The 27,451-nt window shown below is 43.1% G+C and overlaps 1 protein-coding gene and 1 pseudogene across 3 annotated transcripts in view; one reads left to right on the forward strand and one right to left on the reverse strand.

Moving 5' to 3' along the window:
- Positions 1–27,451, forward strand: part of ZMAT4 (zinc finger matrin-type 4) — a 340,635-nt gene that overhangs the window by 199,195 nt on the left and 113,989 nt on the right. For all 3 annotated transcript variants that reach the window (XM_049704216.1, XM_049704215.1, XM_049704214.1), the window contains exon 4: positions 1,494–1,650. In XM_049704216.1, coding sequence (XP_049560173.1) covers positions 1,494–1,650 — 157 coding nt within the window. The remainder of the gene's footprint in view (positions 1–1,493; positions 1,651–27,451) is intronic.
- On the reverse strand, positions 17,243–17,361 carry LOC117199164 (uncharacterized; annotated as a pseudogene).

Consider the following 27,451-nt stretch of genomic DNA (forward strand, 5'->3'; position numbering starts at 1 on the left):
ATACAGAATTCCCTTTCTCAGTCCCATCCCCACCCTCATCCTCGTCCCCATGCTATTTTATTTAAAAAAAATTTTTATTGGAGTATAGCTGCTTTACAATGTTGTGTTAGTTTTTACTGTACAGCAAAGTGAATCAGCTATACGTATACATATATGCCCTCTTTTTTGGATTTCCTTCCCATTTAGGTCACCACAGAGCACTGAGTAGAGTTCCCTGTGCTGTACAGTACGTTCTTGTTAGTTACCTATTTTATACATAGTATCAATAGTGTATATATGTCAATCCCTATCCCCCAATTCATCCCACCCCACCTTCCCCCCTTGGTATCCATATGTTTGTTCTCTCCGTCTGTGTCTCTATTTCTGCTTTGCAAATAAGATCATCTATACCATTTTTCTAAATTCCACACGTATGCGTTATTATACAATATTTGTTTTTCTCTTTCTGACTTACTTCACTCTGTGTGACAGTCTGTAGGTCCATCCATGTCTCTACAAATGACCCAGTTTCATTCCTTTTTATTTTAAATGGCACTCTTTGGGCCTGCCGGGGATAGGAGAAGGGGCTATTGTGGGGCAAGATACTCACCCAAGGCTGCTGTTTTAATAAAGAGATGCTTTGCTACTGCCGTTCCGTTAGGGAATAGATTAACTCCTTATCTGAGAGCCTCCTTTACCCTCAATTTCTAACTAGGCAGGAGGGAAGCCTATGGATTAATCTTCCCCTCACAGAATATAGGTAATTGATGATCTGTGAGCACAGTAGCCGGGTCACATGGTCTGACAAAGGATTTATTTTCTCCAAATCATTATTCATTTTCGTGAAGTCTTACGAAGGAGTAAAAATCAAGCTGGATTGAAGTATTTTGTGCAGCAGTTAATGAGCCACCTGTCCTGAAGAAAGGGGAAATGACACAAACTCTCTTGGAAAATTCAGCCAGCATGGTCACCATAGCTTATGATATAGACTCACATTAATTATGAAAAACAGTCAATTCCGTAAAGAAATGTTTAAAAAAATCTTGAACAGGGGACCACGTATCCTGGTGAGACTAAAGTGGGTCAGAGGCAGAGCTGAATGCCAAATGATAATTTTTGCTAAATAATTCAGGCCACGTGAACTCCGATATTTTACTTACTTTGATGCATATAATGGAGGAAGTGAGAGACCCCGTTCCTCCCGGTGCCAGGTCCCATGTGTTTACACCTGTTGTGGGCCTTGGTTTTCTGCGGGTGGTTCATATCCGCCCGTTTGTCCTGTGTTCCCAGTGCTGGCAGTAGTGGTCCCTCTTAAATATAGGTTGAAGTTAGTAACTGAGAAAGTTTTGATGATTATCATGGAGAAGAAAAAAGAGATTGCAGAGCAAAGACAATACAGACATTTCAAGAAGAAAGTCTATGGTAAGTTTCACGTGCAACAGAATGGAATGCGACAGAAACATCAGAGGCCTTGGGGCTCTCGCTAATGTTCTTTTCATCTCTCTCCCTCACAGGGAAGCGATGCCGACATGGTGGATAAAAACAAGTGCTGTACTCTCTGTAACATGTCCTTCACCTCCGCGGTGGTGGCTGACTCACATTATCAAGGCAAAATCCATGCCAAAAGGTTAAAACTGTTGCTAGGAGAGAAAACCCCATTAACGACCACAGGTAGGTGTCTGAACAGTGATGGCGGGGAGACACTGAAATCCAGTGCCCGTCCCATTTATCAGGCTCCCTCGCGGGTGGCTGCCAGGATGAGAGTGGATGAGAGGAAAACCTAAAGGGATGAGCAGGTAGCCCAGCGGAACTTGTGCTGTCATAAGACTGTTAAATCCAAGTTCTGGTTCTCTCAGCCTGGTCCCTTCAGATTCGTAATTCAGAAGTTTGCATCTTCTGAATGGCTGTTTCCATCCTGCACGATGTTGTCTGTCATATTTATCGTATATTATGTAAGATAATCGATCTATTATGTAAGGAACACTGTCCTTTCTAGATTGGGTCTGTAATCAGTAGGGGTGATGGATAGTGTATTGTATACATATTGCTTCCTTACTCAATCCTGGAGAATGTTCTCGTCTTCATGGGGATATGGAGGAGGAAAATGGGAGTCTTTAAAAACACTTTCATGTGCTGACACCCGAGGTGCACCCCCCCCCCATGACATTTCAGTCATCTTTGTAGGGAATCTTGTGATTCAAGCCTATTAACTTTCACAATAAAAAGCTTAAACATTGGGCTTCCCTGGTGGCGCAATGGTTGAGAGTCCGCCTGCCGATGCAGGGGACGCGGGTTCGTGCCCCGGTCTGGGAAGATCCCACATGCCGCGGAGCAGCTGGGCCCGTGAGCCATGGCCGCTGAGCCTGCGCGTCCAGAGCCTGTGCTCCGCAACGGGAGAGGCCACAACAGTGAGAGGCCCGCGTACCGCAAAAAAAAAAAAAAAAAAAAAAGCTTAAACATTGATAACAGATCATATGACCCTCTAGTTCTTCAGAAGTAACAAAAAACAATTCTTCAGAAGTCTATTAAGTCATAGAACTAAATGACTACTGTTATCATTTAATCAAGATAGATTATTTGGACAAGATTTACATTGTGGCAAAGATGTTACTAGACGAGGTGATAATCCCAAGAAGTTGAGGGTATATTTCCTGATGTTGACTTTTTCAGTGCAATTACAAGGTAGCAGTGCATTGTATCTGGCTGCCTGACGCATCATGCATAAATCGTGGGTGTAATTATTTTTTCAATGGTATTTTTGAAATTGAAGAGAGTCTAAAACAATACTTGGCTTTTATCCTCACTGGGGTTTTTCTTAAGAAAAATATCTGCTTTTACCTGGAGACGAGCAAGGAATCTTTTCACTGCATTTTTCTACTTAGCTGAACTAAAGACCATTGTTTTTGTAAAGGTGGCTATGACGTTCAGACAGAGGATGGCGTTGCAAAACACGTTGAATTTGGAGACAAGCTCAGCCTGATTTAGGCACGTTCTGTGTGTTGACATTTGATAAGCTGGCACTTGGTCGAAACTCTTGATGTTTGCTCTCTAAAAGGTTGGATGCTCACCTTGTAACCTACTCCCCCTCAAATCTCTTAAAATAGACACCTCAAAGAAACAACCACTGGAAGGTTTTTACCTGTTCTCCATGAATGTGTAACTAGCCCATTTGTTCTCTGCCTAAGCTTAGTATTGCCGTTAACATTAATTTTGGAGGTGGTGATGGAAGAGAAGAGGCTATATCTTTGTTTATCACATTAATTAGCAAATGGGAGTTATTATTTCTGTAAAAAAAAATCACCACCAGGCCAAAAAAAATAGTTCTTTGTGAATTTCAATGCATCCTTAAGGTAACCAAGCATCAGTTTGTTTCTCTGAGTTATCCTGAGTTGTTAGTTGCCATCAATATATTCCAAAGGAAAAGAATCTAAAATCCTTGAACTGCAGTGTTTCCTTAATGACTTAGTCTTGGTGTCCATGGGGCTGGCCCAGTCCTCACTGTGACAGGCATCAGGTTGCTGGGTGGGTGAGGAGGGAATGGGGGTGGGTGGGGGGAAGGTAGCGCGAGCGGTTAGCTCGTGGCTTGGGCTATGGAAACAGATGCTGGTCGTCTTTTCCCAGCATCTCCCTTTCTTCAGCTTAACCTCTCATCCATTCTCCTCCAAAGCTGCTTTGAGCAGAAAGGATCTTGGAACACTGGTAACTTCAGACAGAACTGGGGAGCCTGGGAAGCTACATTGGTCCCTGGGCTGGCGTTGTTGTCAAGCCAGCTGCTGGCAGGGAGCAAAGGAAGCAGTGTGTCCTCCTACAGGGAGGTGAGTCATTAGGTACAAGTGTAAGCAGAGGGTAGGCATTATGTCCTGAGGCACAGGACAGGGGTGGAGGGCCTGATAGGAGGGGGGAATCCAGCAATGGAGATGCTGGGTACCGAGATCATGTTGAGACTCAAGCAGGGTACCGGCATCAAGAAAGTCGGGCAGGTGGTAGCAGGGTGCTGGCTGCAGTCCTGGGGCTCTAGGGAGAGAAAAGGCTGTTCAGAGCATGGCAGGGCACCATCATTTTAGACCAGAGTGCTCCCCGAACCCGGTTTGCCAGACCTAGGATAGAGGTTGAGGCTTGGTCTCCAGCAAAATGCAGTTACTGCAAATGCAGGATAAGGACCAAGAGGCAGCAGAAAAGAAGACCCAGGCCACGGGCTTCCTGAGCCCCCGAGTGCAACCCCTTCTGCTCCTTAGTGGAGTCGGGATTGCCTGCCATCCGCCCTTGTTGCCCGCAGCCAAACCCAGCAGCGGTGCCGAACGTTCACTGTCCTCTGCCCATCTAGGAAATGCTCTGCCTAATCAACCAGACGGGCTTGACATTACTTCCGTCATGAAAACAAAAGGGAAAAACAGAACATATAAACAACTGAATTCAGAAGCAATCTCTCTGCTCAGGTGTGCTGCTGGAGCCTCCCCTCCACGAATGACAGGCTCTTGAGTGGTGGCGACCTCTGGGTACGAATAATTGAAGCACGACTCACTGCTTCTCCGAGCTACTCCATCTGACGAGGGCGAGCAGTTGGTATCTGGGAATCATTACCTTTCCTCCTACTCGAGAGGTGCTTTGATCAGGCATCAGCTGGGGATCCTGCCGAATTACACAGTTTAGGTTTGGGTTGCCTTTCCAGATGGACCTGTATTTACTAGAATTTCTGAGATGCTTGGCTGGGCCGCTAGAACAAAACCCAGTTCCGGATCTTGTTTGTTAGTGTGTTGTGGAATCTCTGCTCCAGTTCACGCTTTTCTAGATCCTTCTGTAAGATGAGAGCGTGATGGGACCCGGGACCCACCACATTCTCTAAGCCTTGGCAGACTTCAGCGTGGAGGTCTTGCCCAGATCGGAGGCTAGATTAGGCTGCCGTGGTCGTGTCACTGCCACACTGTGGGAAGCGTTTCGAGGTGACTCAGAGGCCAGAGGCCAGAATGGCGAAGGGCATGGAAATCCTCTCACTGGAGGGAGAGGAAAGGGAGCGGAGCTGTTTAGCACGGAAAAGAGATTACTCAGAAGGCTGTCACGGGAAAGAGTCATGCTGTGTGTGTGTTACCGAGTCCAAGTTCGCTCTGCTCGCCGCACGACAGGCCAATAAATCGGAAACAAGGTGTTGAGGCAGGGAATACGACTTTATTCGGAAAGCCGCCAGACCGAGATGATGGCAGACTAAAGTCTCAAAATCACCATCTTATCGGGGTTTGGATGCCAGTTTATTTTATAGCACAGAGAAAGGGAGGAGATGAGGAAGTAAAGTAAAAAGGCCCTAAGTTAGGCAACTGTCCCCTGGAATGGCCAGCCTCCGGGAGGGGATGTGTTCATTTCTTCTTTCTTGCAGCCATCTACGGGTGGAACAGGGTCCAGAGGTTCCCTGAACAAAGGCACTTTGGTTTAACATTCAGGCAGAGGGGCGGGTTCCCCAAGGCAGGCAATTACGTATAGACAGTACCCTTTTAATGAACAAAAGCAGCGGAAAGCAAAGGTTAAGGTAAAGGAAACAGATCCAACACGTAGTCCAGTTTGGCTCTTCTCTGTTGTGTGTGTGTGTATACATATGTGTGTGTGTGCACACATGCATGTGCGTTCCTGGGTGCAACAGATTCAACCAATGAGTAGGTAGACATTAGGGGGTTAGATCTGAGCTCGAGATAAGGAAGGCGTTATTAACGTTCAGAGACACTTAAAGGTGAGCTGTGTGTCGGGGGCTGCTTTGAAGCAGAGGCTGGCTGACCACTTGGCAGGGCATTTCCTGAGGGGCTGCCACCATCATTACATTAACCCAGAGGACATGTAATGTCCCTAGATTACATGGTTAGCCTAGATGACATTTAAAGACCTTCCGACCCTGAGATTCTCAGCGGATGCTACCTGCAGGCTTGACCCACTGACATAATATGGCGGAAAAAATCCTAACCTGGGAGTCAGGAGACAGGAGGTGAGGCCTGGCTCGGTCTTGTCGCATCTCCTTTAGCAGCTCCACGTACTTTTCAACCTTAGTTTTCCCATCAGTCGTCTATTTCTTATACTGGATGCATTTACCTCTCTGGCCCTTTTACAGAGCAAATGATAGATTGAAAAGTGCTTTGAAAAGTAGAAGGTCTTGTGTTCTTCCCAGGTGAGCCTTTGGTGAGTTGATGGGGTGTAGTAGGCAGCCTGACCCCTTTCCTCTATCAGAGCCTCTGACGTCCGGATTATGATTAACACGGGGTTATTCAAACTCTGCCTTGAGAGGAGCACAAGGGTGCCCGGGATTGGGTCTCCTTGGAGACGGACCTTTCTGGGATGAGTTCTGTGAACCAAGGCAGGGCCTGGCCCAGGAGAGGGGGGCGGTGCTGGTGCTGGTGGGTGGGGGGAGCAGGGACTGTGAACTCACGGGCAGGGGGTGACCACGGGGCCGAGGACACAAACAGGCTCTGGCATTTAGGAAACCTGTCAGGAGGAGAGAGAGGCAGCCACCAAGCCAAGGGCAGGACTCTGCCTCTGGGACTGAGGACTGGCAAGCAAGTAGAGGTGACAGTAAATCTTTTTCAAGACGAGAACTCGGACTTCCCTGGTGGCGCAGTGGTTAAGAATCTGCCTGCCAATGCAGGAGACGTGGGTTCGAGACCTGGTCTGGGAGCATCCCACGTGCTGCGGAGCAGCTAAGCCCGTGCGCCACAACTGCTGAGCCTGCGCTCTAGAGCCCGCGAGCCACAATTACTGAGCCCACGAGCCACAACTCCTGAAGCCTGTGCACCTAGAACCCATGCTCTGCAACAGGAGAAGCCACCGCAGTGAGAAGCCTGCACACCGCAACGAAGAGTAGCCCCCGCTCATTGCAACTAGAGAAAGCCCGTGCACAGCAACAAAGACCCAATGCAGCCAAAAATAAATAAATAAATTTATTTTTTTAAAAAATGAAAAGACAAGAACTCAACGTCTCTGAAGGATCAGATAAGGAACCAGACACCAGAATGAAGGCCCAGAAGAGAGTGCCAATCTCAGGTATATGGAAGGAGCTGTGTGATCAGAGTGGAAACACAAAGGACTAGAAGATTGATGTAAACCTGTTCACAGAAGGTGGGGATTGGCCCTGGAGGCCCCTCACAGGAGCCGGGTCTGTAGGAAGGGGAGAGCAGCGGAAGATGAGGAACCAGGTGGATGGCTCCATTCGGGGCTCCTGTGCCGTAAGCTGTGCTGGACTTTCCCCTTGGCTGCCTGGGTGCCCTGTAGGGGTATATGTTCAATGGCTGCAGGTCTGCCATTGGTGGTGCCCCAAGGGCACTGTTACTGCCTGCAGGAGACCAAATAGTGTATCCAAATGTGCCCACTTCCTAATCCCCAGAACCTGTGAATATGTGTTACATGGCAAGGGGCAACTGAGGTTGCCTATGGAATTAAGTTTTCTGACCTCCAGAATGGTGATATAGTAAAACGGTGCTGCTTTAAACCACTAATTTTGTGGGACTTTGTGACAGCAGCCAGAGGAAACTAACACACCTGGGCTAAGTAAATACTTAGCCAAACAGGGCACTCCTTTGTGTATACTTTACTTATTTCACCTTGGGGAGCCTCAAATTCAACATAGGGAACACTGACGTGAGTGTTTTCAGAGACTTGCCTGAGGGAAGGAGGTATATCTTTGTATCAGGGCCTTACCCCCACGTATAACTTATTACTTCGCTGTGCAAAAACCACTGCTGACTTTGTCCTGTGATACTAAGCAGGTCAGTCAGACCCCACCCTTTACTGGTTGAGGACTTCACCTGCCCGGACTGCCCTTTCCCGATCTGTACAATGGGTCTAATGCTGTTACTTATATCAAAGGCGTTCCACAGTGATTACAGGATCTGATTAATAAATGCAAAGTGCTAATCACAGGGCCACGTAGAGCTCAGGAAATGTTTTGCTCTGTTTGCTTAGGAAGTGAAGCTGTTTTTATTTACCCTGCTCTGAGCTCTGGGCCATGTAATTTTGCTCTTGAAATACTTTATTGTCTTGTCATCCAAGGCTACTTCCGGTGGGTGAATCTGCTTTACCAAGAGCACCTCCTGGAGGGGACAGGGCTCCACTCTTGTTCTCCCGCATCCTCCCCGACACACAGCCTGTCTTCCGTGTGCTTGAAACAGAGAGTGACAGCCAGTGTCACCTGCCTGAGGACAAGTACGAGTGCAGATGTAGGGGTCAGGGTACAGGTCACAGGAACCTGGGGAGAAGATGAATCAAAACAGCCAGGGAAATCTGCCAAAGGAGACATAATCCAGCGTGACTGGGTAGAGAGGGAGGGTGGACAGGGGCTCATAGGACCGAGCAGGAGACCGGATTTGAGCAGAGGGCAAGTCGGAGGATGGGAGAAGTGGGGCTCTGTGCTGTGTGCAGGGAGGGAGCCATTGGTGGTGTTGGCCTGGGACGTCCAGAGTGTGGACTAGCTGAGTCCAGAAATCAGAGGAGGAAGAGGCATAGTCAAGTGCAGAAGCTTGGGGTGGGGCAGAGGTGGGCTGTGAGATGGGGAGAGCAAAGCAGGGTCAGGGTGAGAGAAACTCAGAGGTTAGGAGGAGAGGCTGAGTCAGGGCTCCAAGGGCCATCGGGTGCATGGGATGGGAGCAGGGCAGGGCAAACACAGAGCTGCGGGATTCTGCAAATCAATTTCTGGCTCTGTGGTCCCACCTGCTCCAGCCTCATGTGATGCCACAGGACGCCAAGCTCAACGGGTAATTGAAGATTCCACTGATGCCATAAGAGGGGCTGCAGGAAGTCCTACTGGCTCTTCTCAACCAGCTCCAGTCCCACTGACTTTCTGGCCAAAGGTAGTTCCTGCTGCATCGAGCATGGGGCCTTGTTGGCCATCGATCCACCCAGCAACTCTGGCATTCTGGGACAGAAAATTCCACTCTGAGGGCTCATAGAAGTAGCTTCTCTACGGAAGCTGGAATTCCCTCACCTGGTACCTGCCTTAAGTGAGTTCATAACTTGCAGGTTTGAGTTCATTGTTTTCCTCACTCAGTTCCTGTCACCCTTGGTCCTGGGAATGTAAAGGTGGGTAAGACACCACATGCCCTTCTGAGGCTCACCGTGGAGGAAACGTGGGCCCTTGGCTACAATGAACAACACACCGTGAAGATCTATGGATACACAGGATCTATTGAAGAACAGTTAGAATGATTGCAGTTGGAGAGATCTGAGGAGAATTTAGGATGAGAGTCGTCCAACTAGGGCCTTAATAACTATATAACCTATGGCGTGGGGTGTTAGGGAGGGCTCTCAGTTTCTCACAGGAACCCTTTATCTAGCTCAGAGTTTCTAATCTCAGTGGCGCTGACATTTTTAACTGGCTAATTCTTGGTGAGGGGAGGGGTGCTGTCCTGTGCGTTGTACGATGTTTAGCGGCATCCCTGGTCTCCACCCACTAGATGACAAAAGAACCCCACTAGACATGTGACAATAGGAAACGTCTCGAGACATTGCCGGATGTTCCCTGAGGGACAAAGTTGACCCCAGTTGAGAACCGCTGAGCTAGATCAGGTTTAGCAAACTTTGGCCCGAGAACCACATCTGACCTCTTATTGCCCGTTCTGTGTGGTCTGCAAGCCCCAAATGGTGTTTATGTTTTTAAGCGGTTTAAAAAAGATCAAAAGAAGAATATTTTGTGACCCACAGAAAATATAGAAAATTCATATTTCAGTGTTCCGTAAATAAATTTGATTGGAACACGACTGTGTTCATTCAGCTGCGCTCTGTCTAGGCCGCTTTTGTGCCACGATGGCAGAGTTGAATCCGTAGAATCCACAAAGCCTAAAACATTTGCTCCAAGGTCCTTTATGTGGAAGGTTTGCCCACCTCTGACCTAGACGATGAATGATCTCGGGGGGAGAGGCGGCGAGGAGAGAGAGTGGTGGTGTTATAGGTGTGTGTGTATAAAATGAAACATCCCCCAGGACCACACACCTTTGAGACGCTGGGGAGACACCGGATGGGAGTTAGTGGAGAGATCAGGACAGATGGCGGGAAGTTAGAGAGACGAGCCTTGGGGAGGTACCTTGAGAATAGAGAAAGAGGGGAGGCCAGTGGCTCCCTCTTGTTGAGATCAAGGAATTCTCCAGAGAAGCTGCAAGATGTGAGTGGTAGCAAATATCTCCGCTAGGCCTGAAATTCAAAGGCATTTAGACAACGAAAGAGATGAAATTATAACCAGATTTTATCAAAACCTTCCTATACTTATACCTCCTGATTTTGAATTCTTATTTGAAATCTGAGGTCTGATCTGTATAGTTTCCCAGGGGTGCTGTAACAACGTCTCATAAACTGGGCGGCTTAAAATGATAGAAATTTATGCTCAGAGTTCTGGAGGCTAGAAGTCTGAGATCAAGGTGTGGGCAGGGCGTCGCTCACACTGAGGCTCTGGGGAAAGATCCTTGCCTACCTTCTGGAGGCTCCTGGCGGTCCTTGGCTTTCTGGATCCATCATCCCAATCTCTGCTTCCATTGTCACATGACCTTCCTCCCTGTGCCTCTGTGTGTCCTTTCCTCTTCTCGTAAAGATACCAATTCTTGAATCTATGGCTTACCCTAATCCAGTCTGGTCCATCTTAGTTAAATAATTATATCTGCAAAAACCCTATTTCCAAATGAGTTCCCATTCTGAAATTCTGAACAGACATGAATTTGAGGGGAGACACCGTTCAACACAGGATACAACCACCTTCATTTAACTGAGGTCACTGGCCCGGATATTATGATTGCTAGCTAGTGATTTTTCCTCTTTCTTTTTATGACCAACCCATACAAACAAGATAATGGAAATAAGAATGAGACTGAGTTCTGACTCAAAATCTTAAAGAAAATCCTAAAAGAAAACATCCTTTAACTGTCCTTTAAAAAGTTTACTTGAAGAAAATGTAAACGATTTAGAAGAAATTTGAAGCTGAGAATAAAAACTTTAAACTACAGGTATTTCCCGTTGTCTACCATTAATCAAAGTGAGATTTAAGATTACCCATAGTGTATATGGTTAGGTATTATATTTAGGATTAACGGGAAAATTTATTTGTGTTTGTGGCAGAGACATTGCTCATCCAAATACCCTTTGCTTCCTACCTTCCCCAGACTTTCAGTTGGTTGGGAGTAGATGTCTTAAGACTGGGCTGCTGGATGGAGGAGGGCCATTCAACCTACACTAGACTTTGCAAGAGCAAAAAAGAGGCCTTTATTGTGATACTTGGGGGCTATTTGTTACTGCAGGAGAGCCTAATCCATCCTGCTTGATACATTGTCCCTAAAAGTTACTGTTTCACATATAAGCTTTTATGAATACATCCATCATTCTTAGCCAGAATGCATACTGAGCACTTTCTTTTATATAGTTCTCAGACATCACTGGCTTGACAGGTAATGGCATCACATTTAGCGATAAGCTTTCTTTCATTTTTTGGCCCGTAAGATTTTGAAGTTGCTGTAGTGTGTGTATATCTTAGCCCTAGAAGATGGATGGAGAACAGTTCTGATGTGCCCCAGAGGCATCCTGGCATTACCTCTGTGTTGATGACTGCACATACAACACTTACTGGCACACAGTAGGCATTTAATAACTGAAAATAGATGACTGAAAATTGGAAGCATGAATTAGAATAAGGATAGGCGTTTAAATATCTATAGCTTGGTTTTCAAATTGTTACCTTGGTCATTTAAATTTGAGTTCAGTATGATGATCAAAGGCAGTGGTTTGCCAATTTGACAAGAAGTGGTATGCCTGGCCACTTGCTTGATTTAAAAAAAAACAAAATTGGTGAAACACAGAGTAAAGCAGAGGGCAAACATAGGCTCGGAAATCAGACTCAGCTTTAAATTCTGGTTCTATCTGTGTGAATTTTACAAGTGATTTTAAGTTCTTAGCTCTCAATTTCATATTGGTAAGATTATGGTGATACTGAGATTATATAATTATTATAATAAAGGGGGAAGAAGATATATCTAAAATACTTACTATAGTGCCTGCCACATGATTAAGTATTGAATGAATATATGATTGTGTATAAATACTTACATAAGTATACACAAACACACAATCCTCATTATTTGTGGGATTTTGTATCTGTGAACTCACCTACTCACTAAAATTTATTTTTAACCACAAAATCAGCACTCATGGCATTTCATGGACACTCACAGATGTGTGCAAAGTGGTGAAAAATTTGAGTTGCCCCATGTGTGTGTTCTCAGCTGAAGGGAACACTCTACCTTCGAAATTTCAACCGTCATACTGCAAACAAGTGCCTTTTTTGCAATCTATTTCCTGCCAGATGTTTTGCACTTTTGTGCTTTTTGTTGGAAATTTTGCCATTTAAAATGGCTCCCCCGGGGCTCCCCTGGTGGCGCAGTGGTTGAGAGTCCACCTGCCGATGCAGGGGACACGGGTTCGTGTCCCGGTCCGGGAAGATCCCACATGCCGCGGAGCGGCTGGGTCCATGAGCCATGGCCACTGGGCCTGCGTGTCCGGAGCCTGTGCTCCGCAACGGGAGAGGCCACAACAGTGAGAGGCCCGCATACCGCAAAAAAAATAAATAAATAAAATAAAATAAAATGGCTCTCCGGGACGGCCCTGGAGTGCTGTCTAGTTTTCCTAAGTGCAAGAAGGCTGTGATGTGCCTTACAGGGAAAATGTGTGTGTTTAGATAAGCTTTATTCAGGCATGAGTTGTAATGTGTTGGCTTTGAGTTAAATGTTAGTGAAACAAAAATATATAGTAAAGAAGGTGTCTTTAAACAGAAGCACACGTAAAACAACATTCTATATTGACCAGTTGATCAGAATGTGACCACAAGCTCACAGGAACCTAACTATTTCCCCAAGGAATACTCGGTCAGTATTTACTAATTCAGTATTCTTGGAGAGTTTATAGGATATAACTACCACGGATAACAAGAATCAACTGTCTACATGACAAAAGTTACTTTATATTCATTACATTTATAAACTGTAGCTTTCAAAAAGTCTTTTCATCTCTCAACAATGAAGCAAAAATATATCGTATTTTAAAAGATCCTGCCCTGTGGTAAAACTGTAGTTGAGCAGACTGAATCTAACCTAATGATATATATATTTTTTTAACCTAATGATAAAATCAATGATCGTAACTTATAATTGTTAAGATATTATCTCACTCTGCATTTCCCACCCCCCCAAAAAAGATACTATCTCAGAAATATTACCTTCATTGTTTCATTTAATCTTTGTAATAAATACAAAATATTATTAGCTCCATTTTGTTGATGAAGAAACTGAGGCTCTATAGGGTAAGGTGACTTGCCTGGTGTCACATAGTGAAATATACAATCAGAACTTGAACCCAGGATTTCTGATTGCATTTTCTAAGGCTTTTCCCTTGATGTCTAGGTGAGGATAAATAATTCTTCGTAAAATGATCTACAGACATTTGCACCCCCAAGACTCTCACTAAGATGACTGGAAGCAATAAAGTCACAAAGACAGTTATTTATACACCTTCAATCAAGAATGTCTCTCAATTTAAAAAAATGAAGCTCAAAAAAAAAAAAGAAAAGAATTTCTCATTTGTGGGAACAGTGAACCACTGTGTGGGGAAAGAAATAGACAAGCAATGATCTTGTCCACTCTGCTTGTCCCGTGTGTGGGTGTATTTATCGTATATTCCTCTTCTGAAATCTTGTTGCTTGTCTCCTTTTTTCCCCTTATTTCCTATTGAAAATGAGACAGAGATTTAGAACTTTTCCATAAATTTCTATGGCTGATACCCAATTGCTTATTTGAGTTCTCTGTTGAATGAATAAAGAAAAGGGTATTCTGGATCTGTATTCACGTTTTGAATAATATATGCATTTCAGATCCAATCAGTGCCTCATATTTGCATTGAAGATTTTCTCCACCACAGCAGTTCTATCATCCGACTCAGGTTATTTGGTGTGCCTGGCATAACCTGTCTAGCTTTTAATAGATGCAAACAATAGTTTGTCAAACAGGCAGATCTTCGTAGTGGTGTGTTTTCTTTTAAATTAGGAAAGCTGGCTTGTTCTAAGGCATTGTCCTCAGATCAGTGCACTTGTTCTGATGATGACCTTGGCATTTCTGACGCTTATAAATGCAACAAGTCATAGATTCATAGAGTTGCAGAGCTGGAAGGCTCTTAGCAATTATTATATCAACCACCTCATTTTCCCGATGAGGACACTGTAGTCTAGAGAGATGACATTATTTGCCCAAAGTGATAAAACTGGTTGATGGCAAAGAGGCTTCTCTTCTCTTGCAGTGATCTTTCCCTGGTGTCACACTGTCAAGAGAAAACACACAAGTCAGGCCGCTGACTACCCTATAGGGAATCAGGTTTTAAATGAATTGGCATGAGAGGCAAGCCAGATTCTTTGGGTCATGCTTTTGTAGAGTGGATCATAAGAGGCTTGGAACAATGATTAGATCAAGGCTACTGTCTTTTTATCTTATATTTGATGACCAGTAAAACAATGCATCAGTGATTGGGTAGAATTAAAGATTTCAACAATGAGGCTACCTCCCAGCTGATTTTCACCAATCTTTTAAAATACCACAAGCTCACTTTTCTCCTCTGGGTGATCCAACAGCAGTATAAGATAGTTGATGATTTCGGCAGCCTTTATGATGCAGTTATGCCTTTATTCCAGAAAGTGTTCTTTGACACATTTTTAGGAAGGAATATAGTAGACCAATAAAACAATCAATTTCCTCTGCTTATTCTGAAACTGTCAATAAGAGGCATGGCCAGGACTTGGCATCCACACAGCATGCATTATGATTCAGAAACCTGTGAGTGAGAGATTTTCTGGCAACAATTCTTAAATTATTGACTAAAGGCAAGAACCCTAAAACTGTCTAGTTTATGAAATCGAGAAGGCACTTGTAAAGTAAGCATTCCACCTAAAATAATTGGTAGGAAATGTCCCAGACTCTATTCTCATCCTCTGAAACATCTATATATTTTAAACATCAGGCTTAAAAGTCTTGCTTCACACTCAGTTTGGTTTTTTCCATCATCAGATGCAGTAAGTGTGAATTACTGGATAATACTTGAGTGCCACAAATATTAAATGTCTTTATATTTAAAAAATCAATTTACAAGACTTCTGTCTTCTAGCCTTGAAGCTTGGTGAGAAGGCCAGTCATGTTCATTCTTTGGGATACCCTCTCCGTCTTCAGGGCCACACAGGGGCCTAGAAGCATGTGGGTACCCCCAAAGTGGTCCCTCAGCCTGTGGGCTCTGCCTACTTTCTGATCACCCAGGAGGCTGCTGGGTGCTGGGCTTCCACAGGTTCAAGGTGAAGACCCAGGACTTCCTCAGAAGTGAGCCTCACTTTCCTCTCTGCCTGTGCAGACCGGCGTATTCCTCCAGGTCAGTGACTTTCCTCGGTGGTTTCAACCCCTCCGTGCCAAGCTAGGCTTTCAAAGAGAAGGCCGTGGTCCCATCGTAGACATTCCCAGGACGTCCTGCCACCTTGGACACAGAGGTCTCTATCCATACGTACCATCCTCTTTTTTCCTAGTCCCAAGCAATCCCTTTCCTGACATCAGTCACACGCCTCTGACACTTAGATCCCTTTGCCTCTCAGCCAGGCGGGAACAAATGCATGGGTTCCTCCTCTCGTGGAGGTGAGGAAAACCGCAACTCCAAGGCTCTCATGTTGGAATGTGAAAGAAAAGCACCTTTCCTTTTCATGAAGTGAGTCTACAGGAAAATAGACAGTTTCTCCAGGGGTTAGCCTGCATTATAAATTGTCATGTGATCCAGACACCAAGCAAGTTTCCCTGTCCGAAAACAGGTAGATGACCTTTCATGCTTCCTTACTGTACGCTCAGCCTTCAGAGAAGCTGCTTCTCCTGTGTAGGATTTCCTGCTAAGTGACTCTCTTCACTTGCCTCATGGGCACACACTAGTTTATGGCTTTAATGGAAAATCCATCTAGGTTTTCCAGAGGATGTTGTCGACTGTGAGAGGGCAGGAGTTGCAGCCGCTCTTATAATTAGCGAAACTGGCTAAAGACACCACCTGGGACTTCCAAGTGCAGCCCTCAAAACCGAAAGATACAAAGGTCTTTGGAAGCCAGGAGCCCTTGGTCACTGGAAGGCATGATGGCCACTCTGTCCCACCTGCTGGAATCAGTTACCCGGGCAGCAGGAGTCTGGGGTTAAAGGCCTCCTCAGGAATTCTCACTGTAATTACATCTCGATTAGTGCAAAGTGCTAATCATGGCATCTTCATTTTGCTTTTCAGTCAATAGAGCGGATGAAATATTAATACTTGAATTTTCATTTTCAGATAGTGGAACTAATAGATCAAGAATGCTGGTGGGCAAGGGAGGTGAAAACTAACTCTGGCAATGGTTTCCTTGATCTTTCTTAATACCAAGGGGAGGGGAGTTTTAGTCAAAATAATTCAGAAAGAAAGATGTCCGTATATCTGTTTAACCCTGATGATTTAATATTCAAGAATTTTGCTTTTTGGAAAAAAATGTTATGTTTCATCCGGAGACTAGTTATACCTAGAAATTCACAGAATCTGGACTTAGCATCTTATCTATCTATCTGTTTCCAGTAAGGTTCCATTTCATTCTAAGTCCCAGTATCTGGTGTGATTTAAACACTCTTCCCCTCCACCACTGGGTATTAATAATGCTCACATTCTGTAAACCTCCCTCAGGTCCCCATCCCAGGGCCAGGAGGCCTGCTTCACATCAGGCATGAAGTCCCTTAAGCTACCTGTCTTCCAAAGGCCTACTGTTCCAGATTCACTCTGTTTCCCTCTTTGAGCAGCTTTGGAAAACAGCTGGCCGTTGGTCCAGATGCCATAGTCCTCTATGAGTCTCAAGATTTATAAGTCTGCAGCCTCCTTTCTTCTGGTTCAGCCATTCCAAATCCTTTAACCATTACTGATGCACCGTTCTTCCATGAGCCATCTCTCTGGCTCTCATTCTACAACGTGTGCCGTTTACTTTGGTAACCAGACGCTTAAAACAAGCTACCTGAACATTTCATTACCACTCCTCATAGCAACGATATGAGGTTGAACAATTAGCCCCATTTTATTGTCTAATTAGAAACCCCACCCTGAGTTGTGGTTGGATTTCATTGAAAAACCATGTTATTTTTTTTATTCCCATTGTCTCTTTTGATTTGTTTTTTTTAAGAAAACTTCTGTAGAATGAATGCAACGTAGTAAAATAGTTCTATAAGTTTATTTTTACTTTTTATTTTGTTAAAGCCTACTGCAGCCGGTATTCCCAGGCGGTCTCCCATCCAAGCACTAACCAGGCCCGACCCTGCTTAGCTTCCGAGATCAGGAGAGATCGGGCGCATTCAGGGCGGTATGGCCATAGGCCTAAAACAATTTTAGTATTTATTAAATAAGAAAGCTGTCCATTGGACTAAGGAGGGAAAAAGGAAGTGTTTATTTAAAAATGAACATCTGCTGGAAAACAGCCAGAAAGGTGTCTAGAGCCTGTTACACCTTCCTTCTGACAGGAGGGGGTTGGAAACGTGCTCTGGGAGACCTCGTGCTAACCCGGCAAGACTCTGCCTAGGCCCAAGTTCTAAATTCTACACGTCATTGTACAAGATGCCACTTGAAATTAAAGATGTTTCCGTTCCAAGAGGGCCGGAGTGGTGCTGTACGTCTCATGGGGAAGACGGTGCCAGTTATAGTCGAATGGGTGAGACAGAGAATCACAGATGCTTGGTAAGGTCAAGGTGAATGTGGGGTCCAAGCCAGATGGTGCTCCTTCAGTCCTACGGTTCCCAGCCCCGGCCGCACACTAGAAGCACCTTGCAAAAGTGCTACGGATGCTACGGATGCTGAGCCCTGAGCTGGGGGATCCTGACTTAATTGGTCTGGGTTGTGGCCTGGAGTCCATAAGTATTCAACTCCTCCCAGGTGATTCTAACCCTTAGCCAGGGATGGGAACCACTGAATCCTAATTCAGTGCTTTCCAAATTTAATTTGCATGTGAGTCATCTGAAGCGCTCATGAATGTAGGTTCTCATCCAGTGGTCCGGGACTGGACCTGAGATTTGCATCTCCAGCAAACTGCCAGGCGATGTTGATGTCCTTGGTCCTCGGAGCACACCCAGAGTTACACGTTTTAAGAGGCTTCACACTCCTTGGCTGTCAATGGCACTCTTGTCCTAAAAATTCTTCAGCTGAGAGCTCTTCTATTCTCTCTTACGCACTCCCTTTTGGCTGTGTCTGCCTGGCAACGCACTGTGCAGCTTATGGTCAAAACCATAGTTAAAGGAATGATTATGGATGCTACGTCTAAACAATTCGGGCTCTGAGTAGCCTTCTGTTTCCACAGGAACTGGATTGCCTAATGATTTTCTAGCATTTATCTTCGAAGTCTTACCTAGCCTAAAACCTCTTCCTTATGTACGATCGTCCTCAACCCAGCAACCTCACTGCTCAAGATCAGAAGCAGTGGTGTAAGGCCATGGTCCTTAAACTCTTTGGGGCTGGAGAACCTTCTTGCTTTAGCTTTTAATATTCTGGATTCTCTTGATCCAGGTATTAGGGGGCAGCGTGCATGATGGGGCCAGGTAACCCCATGTTTCACAGTCTGACCTCTGGAAGTTCTTGGGTTGCTTTGAGGTTTATAGAGCTGACTACCAAGAGCGCCAAATCTTAAGACTTAGCAGTTTCTAAGTGGGAGTTAATACAAAGTACTTTATTTCTAGATTATTTGGATTAACCAAATAGATACACGCAAGATATATGCAGAGCTAATATTCATAGTTTTAAATACAAAGTAGAGGCAATTTTCATAACTTGCAAACTCTGGGTTATCGAGGTCAATGTTACCTTTAGGGATGTGGGCTTAAGGTAACTCAAGCTGAGGTTGGATGGAGAAGCCAGGAGATGGCTTTGGGGCCACGAGGGATGCTGCCTAAGGGTAAAGAAGAAAAGTGTAGGTGCACGTGTTCTACTCAGGGGACAGTATCAGCGCTAACTTCCCTAAAATTACTTCTAAAGTTTCAGCTTCCCTCCAGCCCAGGCCAAAAGGCCACCCTCTTTCTCTGTATTCCTACAAACTTAGCTTGCACTTTATCTCCGCTGTGTTTCTGGCACTGATCACTTTTCTCATCTTTGAATCCTCTGTAAATATTCATAGGCTATAAGAAACGATCCAGGAAGCTGGCTCCCTGATTGAATAGCTGATGCCACTGGATAAGTAAATCATTCCCATCCCTTAGCATGGCGTATGGATCAGGTGACACCGGAGAACGATGGCAGAATGAAAAGAGCAGGAGTTGGTATCCATTCCCAGGGGTCAGCTCATCGGCCCTCCCTCGCCCTCTGGCAATACTGGCTGTGGTCTGGGTGATGCTGTCCTGCTCACCACTCTAAGGATGACACCCGCTGGGGGCAGGCATGGGGGTGGCAGTGAGTCGAGTCTCTCCCCCAGAAGCTGACTTTCTGCCTCTCAGCTGAGATTTGTGAGGAGAGGCACTTCGAACAGTGCCCAGTTAGCAGGTCATTAATACTTGCTCAAGCAATAAGCAAAGTATACAGTAGGATGTCATAACTCTTTGTGTCCAAACAACTTAATGAGTATTTATGTCCTAATGACTTAGCAGCCGTGTGCAAAAATAATGCACGTGCATTGAAAGAAGTCTTAATTTTGTACTTTATCCTTAAATAACCACGCTGACTAATGGATGCGTTTGCCTGTTGGGCACTGGGTAACTTCTCAAATCTTTGAATTAGACTGGACTTTGTCAACCTCATTTCCTGTTCCTCATTGATTGGTTGGATGGATTGGAGGTACACAGCAGCCTCTGGAAGTCCAGCTTCAAGGGAATATGAGCTCACTGAAAGGACTGTAGCATCTCATGCTGAAACTGTGAATTACCTGGAGACAGTGGTTCCCACGGGGTCTGATGGATTCACGGTGCTTTCTCAGGATTTTAAAAGATCGTATGGGCTCTCCTGTGTGTTCACTGCACCATCCAGGGCACCTCTGCACGGAGTTTGAGAACAGAGGCGAAAACCGGAGATTTTGAGACTGAACTCAGAGGGAATAAAACACCTTAACTGAATAGTGTTTGAAAACCGAATGCCATGAGTGTATTGTACCCACAACGCAGCAGGGCTTTTTAAGATCAGTCTGGACAGAGAGGATGCTATCACAGCATCTTAGCAGAATGTCCTAAGGTAAAACCATGATTCCTTCTCTTACATAAATAGCTTGATGGGGAAAAAACTAGTCCCCTTATTCCACAAGGCTTGATTTAACACGCACTGGTTCTGGGCACCTGGGATACGTCAGCAGACGAAATCGATAAAGATTCTATCCTCCTGAAACTTACATTCTGTCCTCCTGTTTCCAATGCATAAAAGAATGTGGAATACCACAGCCTTAGGATTCTTTTGTCAAACAACATGAGAAAGTTATAAAAGGGCTTTTATCTCCTCCGAAGTTCTATTTAATGGCTTATTCTCAAAGATTAAGATTCTGCAGAAAACAGGCGTCCTTAAGATATTTAGAACCTAATCAGTGACTGAACCAGAGGGAATTATTCTACATTAATGAAAATCAATAATCTATGAATAGGATATTAATGAAGACTGATGATCTATGAATGCAGTGTGGGTGAGGAAGCAATTCTCACTAATAGGCTGATTATACTTAGACTGTTGATACAAAATTGAATTGGAACGATGGTTCTGGTAAGTCACCCTCATCTTTGTTTATTCTCAGGAAGTGTTTAATGGTACATACTTTGGAACTTGGGATATTTGATAGTGTTCTTTAATTTCCTTCCTGTCATCGAAGAAATAGCACCTGGATTTGTCTATCTTGCAGCTTCAGGTAGCAGTATTCACTTCCAAACATATCAGATGAGAAGGAAGAGAGATACTTCCTTTTATCTAAATCATCAGAGCCACTTCAGGGTCGGCTGTGGTGGGAAAGGAGTTGCCCCATATCTTTTGGAGAAATAGGAGAAGCTGGAGCTTTTATATGATATTCTGACTGAGTTCGCTTTCTCTCAACCTATCCCACCCCCATCAAAAATAAATTAATAAATAAATCAGTGCAAAGAAAATCTTGTGAGATTTAATCTGAGACCTCGTTGTGGCACCAAAAGTCCCTTAAGCAGTGTTTTCTAGACTTTGCACTAAAAGAAGTTCGCATGAAATGTGACCTGTATGTAAGATGAAAAATAGAAATGTTTTTCCCCCGCATCAAGGGTTGTATGAGTATAAACCACATCACTCATCATCCACAACTTAAAAATAACCGGTGCTAAGCTTTTATTTATGGCCTTCTAGCCTGTATATATAGTTTTATATGTCTGTGTGTATAATTTAATAAGTAATTTGGTTTACATCCCACATGTAACCTCCATCTTTTAATTTATATTATATCCTGAATGTTTCTCCAGGTCACTAAATCTCAGACTATAGCCATCCACAGTTTATTTAATTCATCCCCACTTCATCTAACTTGTTTTTAATCCTATGAAGTAAGTTTAATGAAACCATCAAAGATTTTAAATTTAGCTATCACAAGCCATGTATTAAAACATGAAAATCCCCTGAGTTGATATTAGCTGAAATGTACTAGTTCTTTTCTTCATTTATTCATCACATGTTCATTGAGCGTTTATCATCTACACAAGAGGCACTCTCCTCGGTGAGAAGTACAGAGGAAGTCTACATTTTGAGCTCTAACTTTGCACAGTTTGCGTGGAGTTGAGGCATCTACCTGCAGAAGAGGCTGGACTGTTTGGAGGCTGAGCTGTCGATGTGTAGTGACAGCCACTCCTCAGCCGGGCACTAAATGGTCCAGTCACATTGAAGTGTCAACTGCATTTGCAAAAAAACAGTGATACTTGCCGAAAAATTCCTCCTGTCTTTCTTTCTTTATTTATTTATTTTGCGGTACACGGGCCTCTCACCGTTGTGGCCTCTCCCGTTGCGGAGCACAGGCTCCGGACGCACAGGCTCCGCGGCCATGGCTCACGGGCCCAGCCACTCCGCGGCATGTGGGATCTTCCCGGACCAGGGCACGAACCCGCGTCCCCTGCATCGGCAGGCGGACTCTCAACCACTGCACCACCAGGGAAGCCCCCTCCTGTCTTTGATATGATTTAGGATAGGAAGAAAAAAAAGAAAGGCAGTGGATCATAGGGACTGGAAATCAGAAAAATTATTTTAGAGAACATACATATTTCCAAAGAATCCCTACTGAGAACAGATGCTGAAACCCAGGAAGTGTGTCCTGACTCTGTGGTTAATTTGCTTGTTTATTTGGCCTGTTGCTCCCTTGGCATCACTGGGAACTGGCTGACATTGAAATATGGTGCTGGGCCTCAAGTCAGAAGGTCTGGTCTTTGCTATTTCCTTTGCTGTTTATTAATTAGGGGCCCTACGCTGGTTGATTTATCTCCCTGAGCTTCAAGCTGCCCCATTGGTCAAACTGAATTTGAGGGCAACTCAAATTTTAAAAAATACATGGAACAGATGAAATAGAATAAACTGCATGATATCACAAAACTTGGAAGAATTAGTAATGTAGATAAGAACCCTTAGGTGAGAAAAACACATGCTTTTTTTTTTAATGTATTATGGACTTTTATTATTTTTAGAGGTTAGTTTCCATTTAGTTATTACAAAATATTGGCTGTTTTCCCCGTGTTGTATAATACATGCTTGAGCCTTTCTTACATCCAATAGTTTGTAACTCCCACACCCTCCCCCCCATATTGCACCTCCCCCCTCCCCACTGGGAACCACTAGCTTGCTCTCTGTATCTGTGAGTCTGCTTCTTTTTGTTGTATTCACTAGTTTGTTGTGTTTAGACTCCACATAGAAGTGATGTCATACGGTGTTTGTCTTTCTCTGCCTGGCTTATTTCACTTAGCATAATGCCCTCCAAGTCCATCCATGTTGCTGCAAATGACAAAATTCTGTTCTTTTTTGATGGCTGAGTAGTATTCCACTGTGCGTGTGTGTGCGTATATATATATAATATATACGCACACACACACACATATATACATGTATATATGTATGTATACCACAACTTCTTTATCTGTTCATCTGTTGATGGACATTTAAGTTGCTTCCATATCTTGCCAACTGTAAATAATGCTGCTATGAACATTGGGATACATGTATCTTTTTGAATTAGTAGAGAACCACTCATTTTAAACTGAGTCCATTTATGGGATTATTTTGAAAGCCCCCAGATCCTTTGTAAGAATGTATGAAAGAGGGGGAGAGAAAAGGAGGAACAAAGAAGAAAGGAGAGAGAGAGAGAGAGAGAGAGAGAGAGAGAGAGAGAGAGAAAGTGTAGGAGATAGAAGGTGTTATTGAAAGTCTCACTTGTGGAGGTGTGAGAGTTGAAGGGCGCCCTGTGACTGTGGACTGGAAGGCAGACAGGCAAGTGAGAACACCATTTCCTGGAGGTTGTGGTACCCCCTTCTCTGGCAAAGGACACCCACTTGGTGACCTAACAAGTAAACCTTTGAGATCTATCAGTGGATCTTGTCTGCTTGGTTGAAAGAGAACCTGCTCTGGTCTCCTGAACAATTATTTCCAAACTTTTTCCTAATTCTTTTCTCCAGTGGGATGTTAAATCAGGTCTGATCCCAGAGGTTAGGGTGACCAACTCATCCCAGTTTGCCCACAACTTTCCCTGTTTTAACACTGAAAATCTCATGTCCTGGGAACCCTCTTGGTCCCAGGCACACTGGGATCGTTGGTACCCTGTCAAAAGCCGAAGTGAAGATTTGGATGCTATATTCAGTGAATCAGAGTAATGGTTTTCTGTTTGAAAGTAAAGTTTCCAGAATGAGATGCATAATTTCTACTCTCTGAAATGTGTAAAGATAACCTTGTGGAAACCAGCGGCGTCAGAGATTTGCCGAAGGTCGCACAGTTCAGGGGTGGTAGAGTCCAACCGAACCTTGATTTTCAATTTTGATTCAAAGCTATTTCCATTCCCTTTATACTAGTACCTTTGTTTGCCTTTACAGGAAATATAAACTGGGTTTTAGTTGGTGAAGACAGTTGGAAACAGAAGCATAGGAAAAATTAAACTTTGGTGCTGCACCAGGATAGTAGGATTATTAAAGAGGAAAAGCTACCATGCAAATGCAGCATCAAACTACTTTCTTATGTGCAAGATAAGATTCTTATCTGATGAATATTCTATAGTGTATTGCTCCTGCCAGAATATGATGTATAAGGTATCAATTGATGAAATCAACTCTGAAATGTTTTTTAGGGCCCAGTTTAGAGAAAAGTGAATTATGCTTCAAGAGTCAACATTTATTCAGACTGCAAATGTTTGACATGTTTTCCATTTCTATCAAAAACAATAGATGGCTATAAATCCTCAGAAATTGGTAAGGATGCAGGAAACTTTGGAAGAAAGATTCAATTTCCTTCAGAAAAGTAAATAGAAGTCCTTTCACGTTACAGGTCAACTGCATATTTGTAGCTTTTATTAGCATTTCTAAGTCATAGCAGAATGATTCTGGGTGGCTGCCAGGATGGTACAGCCCCAGTTTGAGTTTTATCATCACATGGCGATGTATTATTGAATTTGGCAATGAGGTTTTTAAGAGACTTCTTGTTTCTCTAAGTCCCTATAGAAATAATACCATTTGGTTTCATCCAAAGTAGCTAAAAACTTCCCTATCTGATGAAATCTCTGGGTAGGTAGGAAAAGGCTTTCTAGATATTGTGACAATTCATTTCCTGAATTAAAATGTCATTTAGCAAGTATTTATTTGTATATCGGTTATTTATTTTTTATTGAGGCACGGTTGATTTACAATATTGTGTCAGTTTTGGCTGTACAGCATAATGATTCAGTATTTTTGAAGATTATATTCCATTTTAGGTTATTACAACATGTTCGGTATAATTCCCTGTGCTGTACAGTAACTTATCTATTACTGTTGCTTATCTATTTTATGTGTAGTAATTTGTATCTGTTGATCCCATACACTTAATTTGTCCTTCCACCCCTTTTTGGTAATGACAGGTTTGTTTTCTATGTCTGTGAGTCGGTTTCTGTTTTGTATAAACATTCATCTGTATTATTTTTAGACTCCACATATAAGTGATATATAGTATTTGTCGTTCTCTGTCTGACTTACTTCACTAAGTATAATATACTCTTCACTAAGTATAATAGGTCTCTCCATGTTGCTGCCAATGACAATATTTCATTCTTTCTGTGGCTGAGTAATATTCCATTTTATATATATATATATATATATATATATATATATATATATATATATAAAATATACACGGGTGTGTATTTATATGTGTGTGTGTGTGTGTATGTGTGTGTGTGTATATATATATATATAGAGAGAGAGAGAGAGAGAGAGAGTTGTGTTCATGTCTTGACTATTGTAAATAATGCTGCTGTGAACAACACAGGGGTGCATGTATCTATTTGATGTAGTGATTTTTGTTTTTTCTGGATATACACCAGACTGGAATTGCTGGATATATAGTAGCTCTATTTTTAGTTTTTTAAGGAACTCCATATGTTTTCCATAGTGGCTACACAAATTTACATTCCACCAACAGTGTACGAGCTTCCCTTTTCTCCAACATTTGTTGATGACGGCCATTCTGACAGGTGTGAGGTGATACCTCATTCTGGTTTTGATTTGCATTTCTCTAATAATCAGTGACGTTGAGCATCTTTTCATGTGCCTGTTGGCCATCTGTATGTCTTCTCCGGAAAAATATCTATTTAAGTCTTCTCCCCATTTTTTGATTGGGCTTTTTTTTTTTTTTTGATATTGAGTTGTATCAGCTGTTTGTATATTTCAGATAATCACTCCTTATTGGTTGCATCATTTGCAAATATTTTCTCCCATCCCATAGGTTGTCTTTTCATTTTGTTGATGGTTTCCTTTGCAGTGCAAAACTTTTAATTAGGTACCCTTTTTTTATTTTTGCTTTTATTTCTTCTGCTTTGGGAGACTGATCCAAGAAAATATTGCTACAACTTATGTCAAAGAGTGTTTCACCTGTGTTCTCTTCTAGGAGTTGTTCGGTTTCATGTCTTACATTTAGGTCTTTAAACCATTTTGAGTGCATTTTTACATATGGTGTGAGTGAATATTCTAATTTTCATTGTTTTACATGTAGCTGTTCAGCTTTCCCAACACTACGTGCTGAAGAGACTGTTTTCTCCATTGTATATTCTTGCCTTCTCTGTCATAGATTACTTGACCGTATAAATGTGTGGGTTTACTTCTGGTCTCTCTGTTCTGTTCCACTGATCTTCTTGTCTGTTTCTGTGCTAATGATTTGATTACTGTAGCTTTGTAGTGTAGTCCGAAGTCTGGGAGGGTTATACCTCCAGCTTTGTTCTTTTTTCTCAGAATTGCTTTGGCAAATTGGGGTCTTTTGTGCTTCCATATAAATTTTATGATTATTTGCTCAAGTTCAGTGAAAAATGTCCTGGGTATTTTGATAGAGATTGCATTAAGTATGTAGATTGTTTTCAGCAATATGGCCATTTTAATAATATTGATTCTTCTAAGCCAAAAGCATGATATCTTTCCATTTCTTTAAATCATCTTCGACTTCCTTCATTAATGTCTTATAGTTTTCAGCATATTGGTCTTTCACTTCCTTGGTTAAGTTTATTCCCAAGTATTTTTTTGATGTGATTTTATTTTATTTTATTTTTTTACTTTTTGAAATTTCATTATTGGTGTGCAGAAATGCAACAGATTTCTGTACATTAATTTTGTATCCTGCAACCTTGCTGAATTCATTTATTAGTTCTAATAGTTTTGGGGTGGAAACTTTAGGGTTCTCTATATAGAGTATCATGTCATCTGTAAATAGTGACAGTTTTACCTCTTCCCTTACAATTTGGATACCTTCTATTTCTTTTTCTTGTCTAATTGCTGTGTCTAGGACTTCCAATACCATGTTAAATAGAAGCAGTGAGAGTGGGCATCCTTGTCTTGCTCCAGATTTTAGCGGGAAGGCTTTCAGCTTTTCACCATGGAGTATTGTGTTGGCTGTGGATATATCAGTTATTCAATCTAAAAATAAAATCCACATAAAAGTGATTTGAAAGCTTAGTGAGTTGATCAGATGGTTCATTAATTTGTTATTGAGGTTCCAGATCTCAGCTTTTCCTTGGAATAACCCTAATTTTCATAGTCTTGCCAGCTGCACTCCACATCACAGAGGCAAAGAAAAAACAGAAGGCATTGCTATATTGCATGATGACTAATGGGCCATGTGAGAGTTTAAATTTGTTTTCTTCTCCAAAAGATTTGGAGCAGAATTTTTTCTAAAATTAAATTATGTCCCATATAAAATACAAAGATAACTGAGGTCTAGAAAAAAATCCCTTGGCTTATTAAGAAGTATGAAAAGAGTTCTTAGGGGTATTGAAAGGAATATTGGTTTTGGA

The sequence above is a fragment of the Orcinus orca genome, chromosome 21 (genome assembly GCF_937001465.1).
Source record: "Orcinus orca chromosome 21, mOrcOrc1.1, whole genome shotgun sequence".
NCBI classification, from domain to species: domain Eukaryota; kingdom Metazoa; phylum Chordata; class Mammalia; order Artiodactyla; family Delphinidae; genus Orcinus; species Orcinus orca.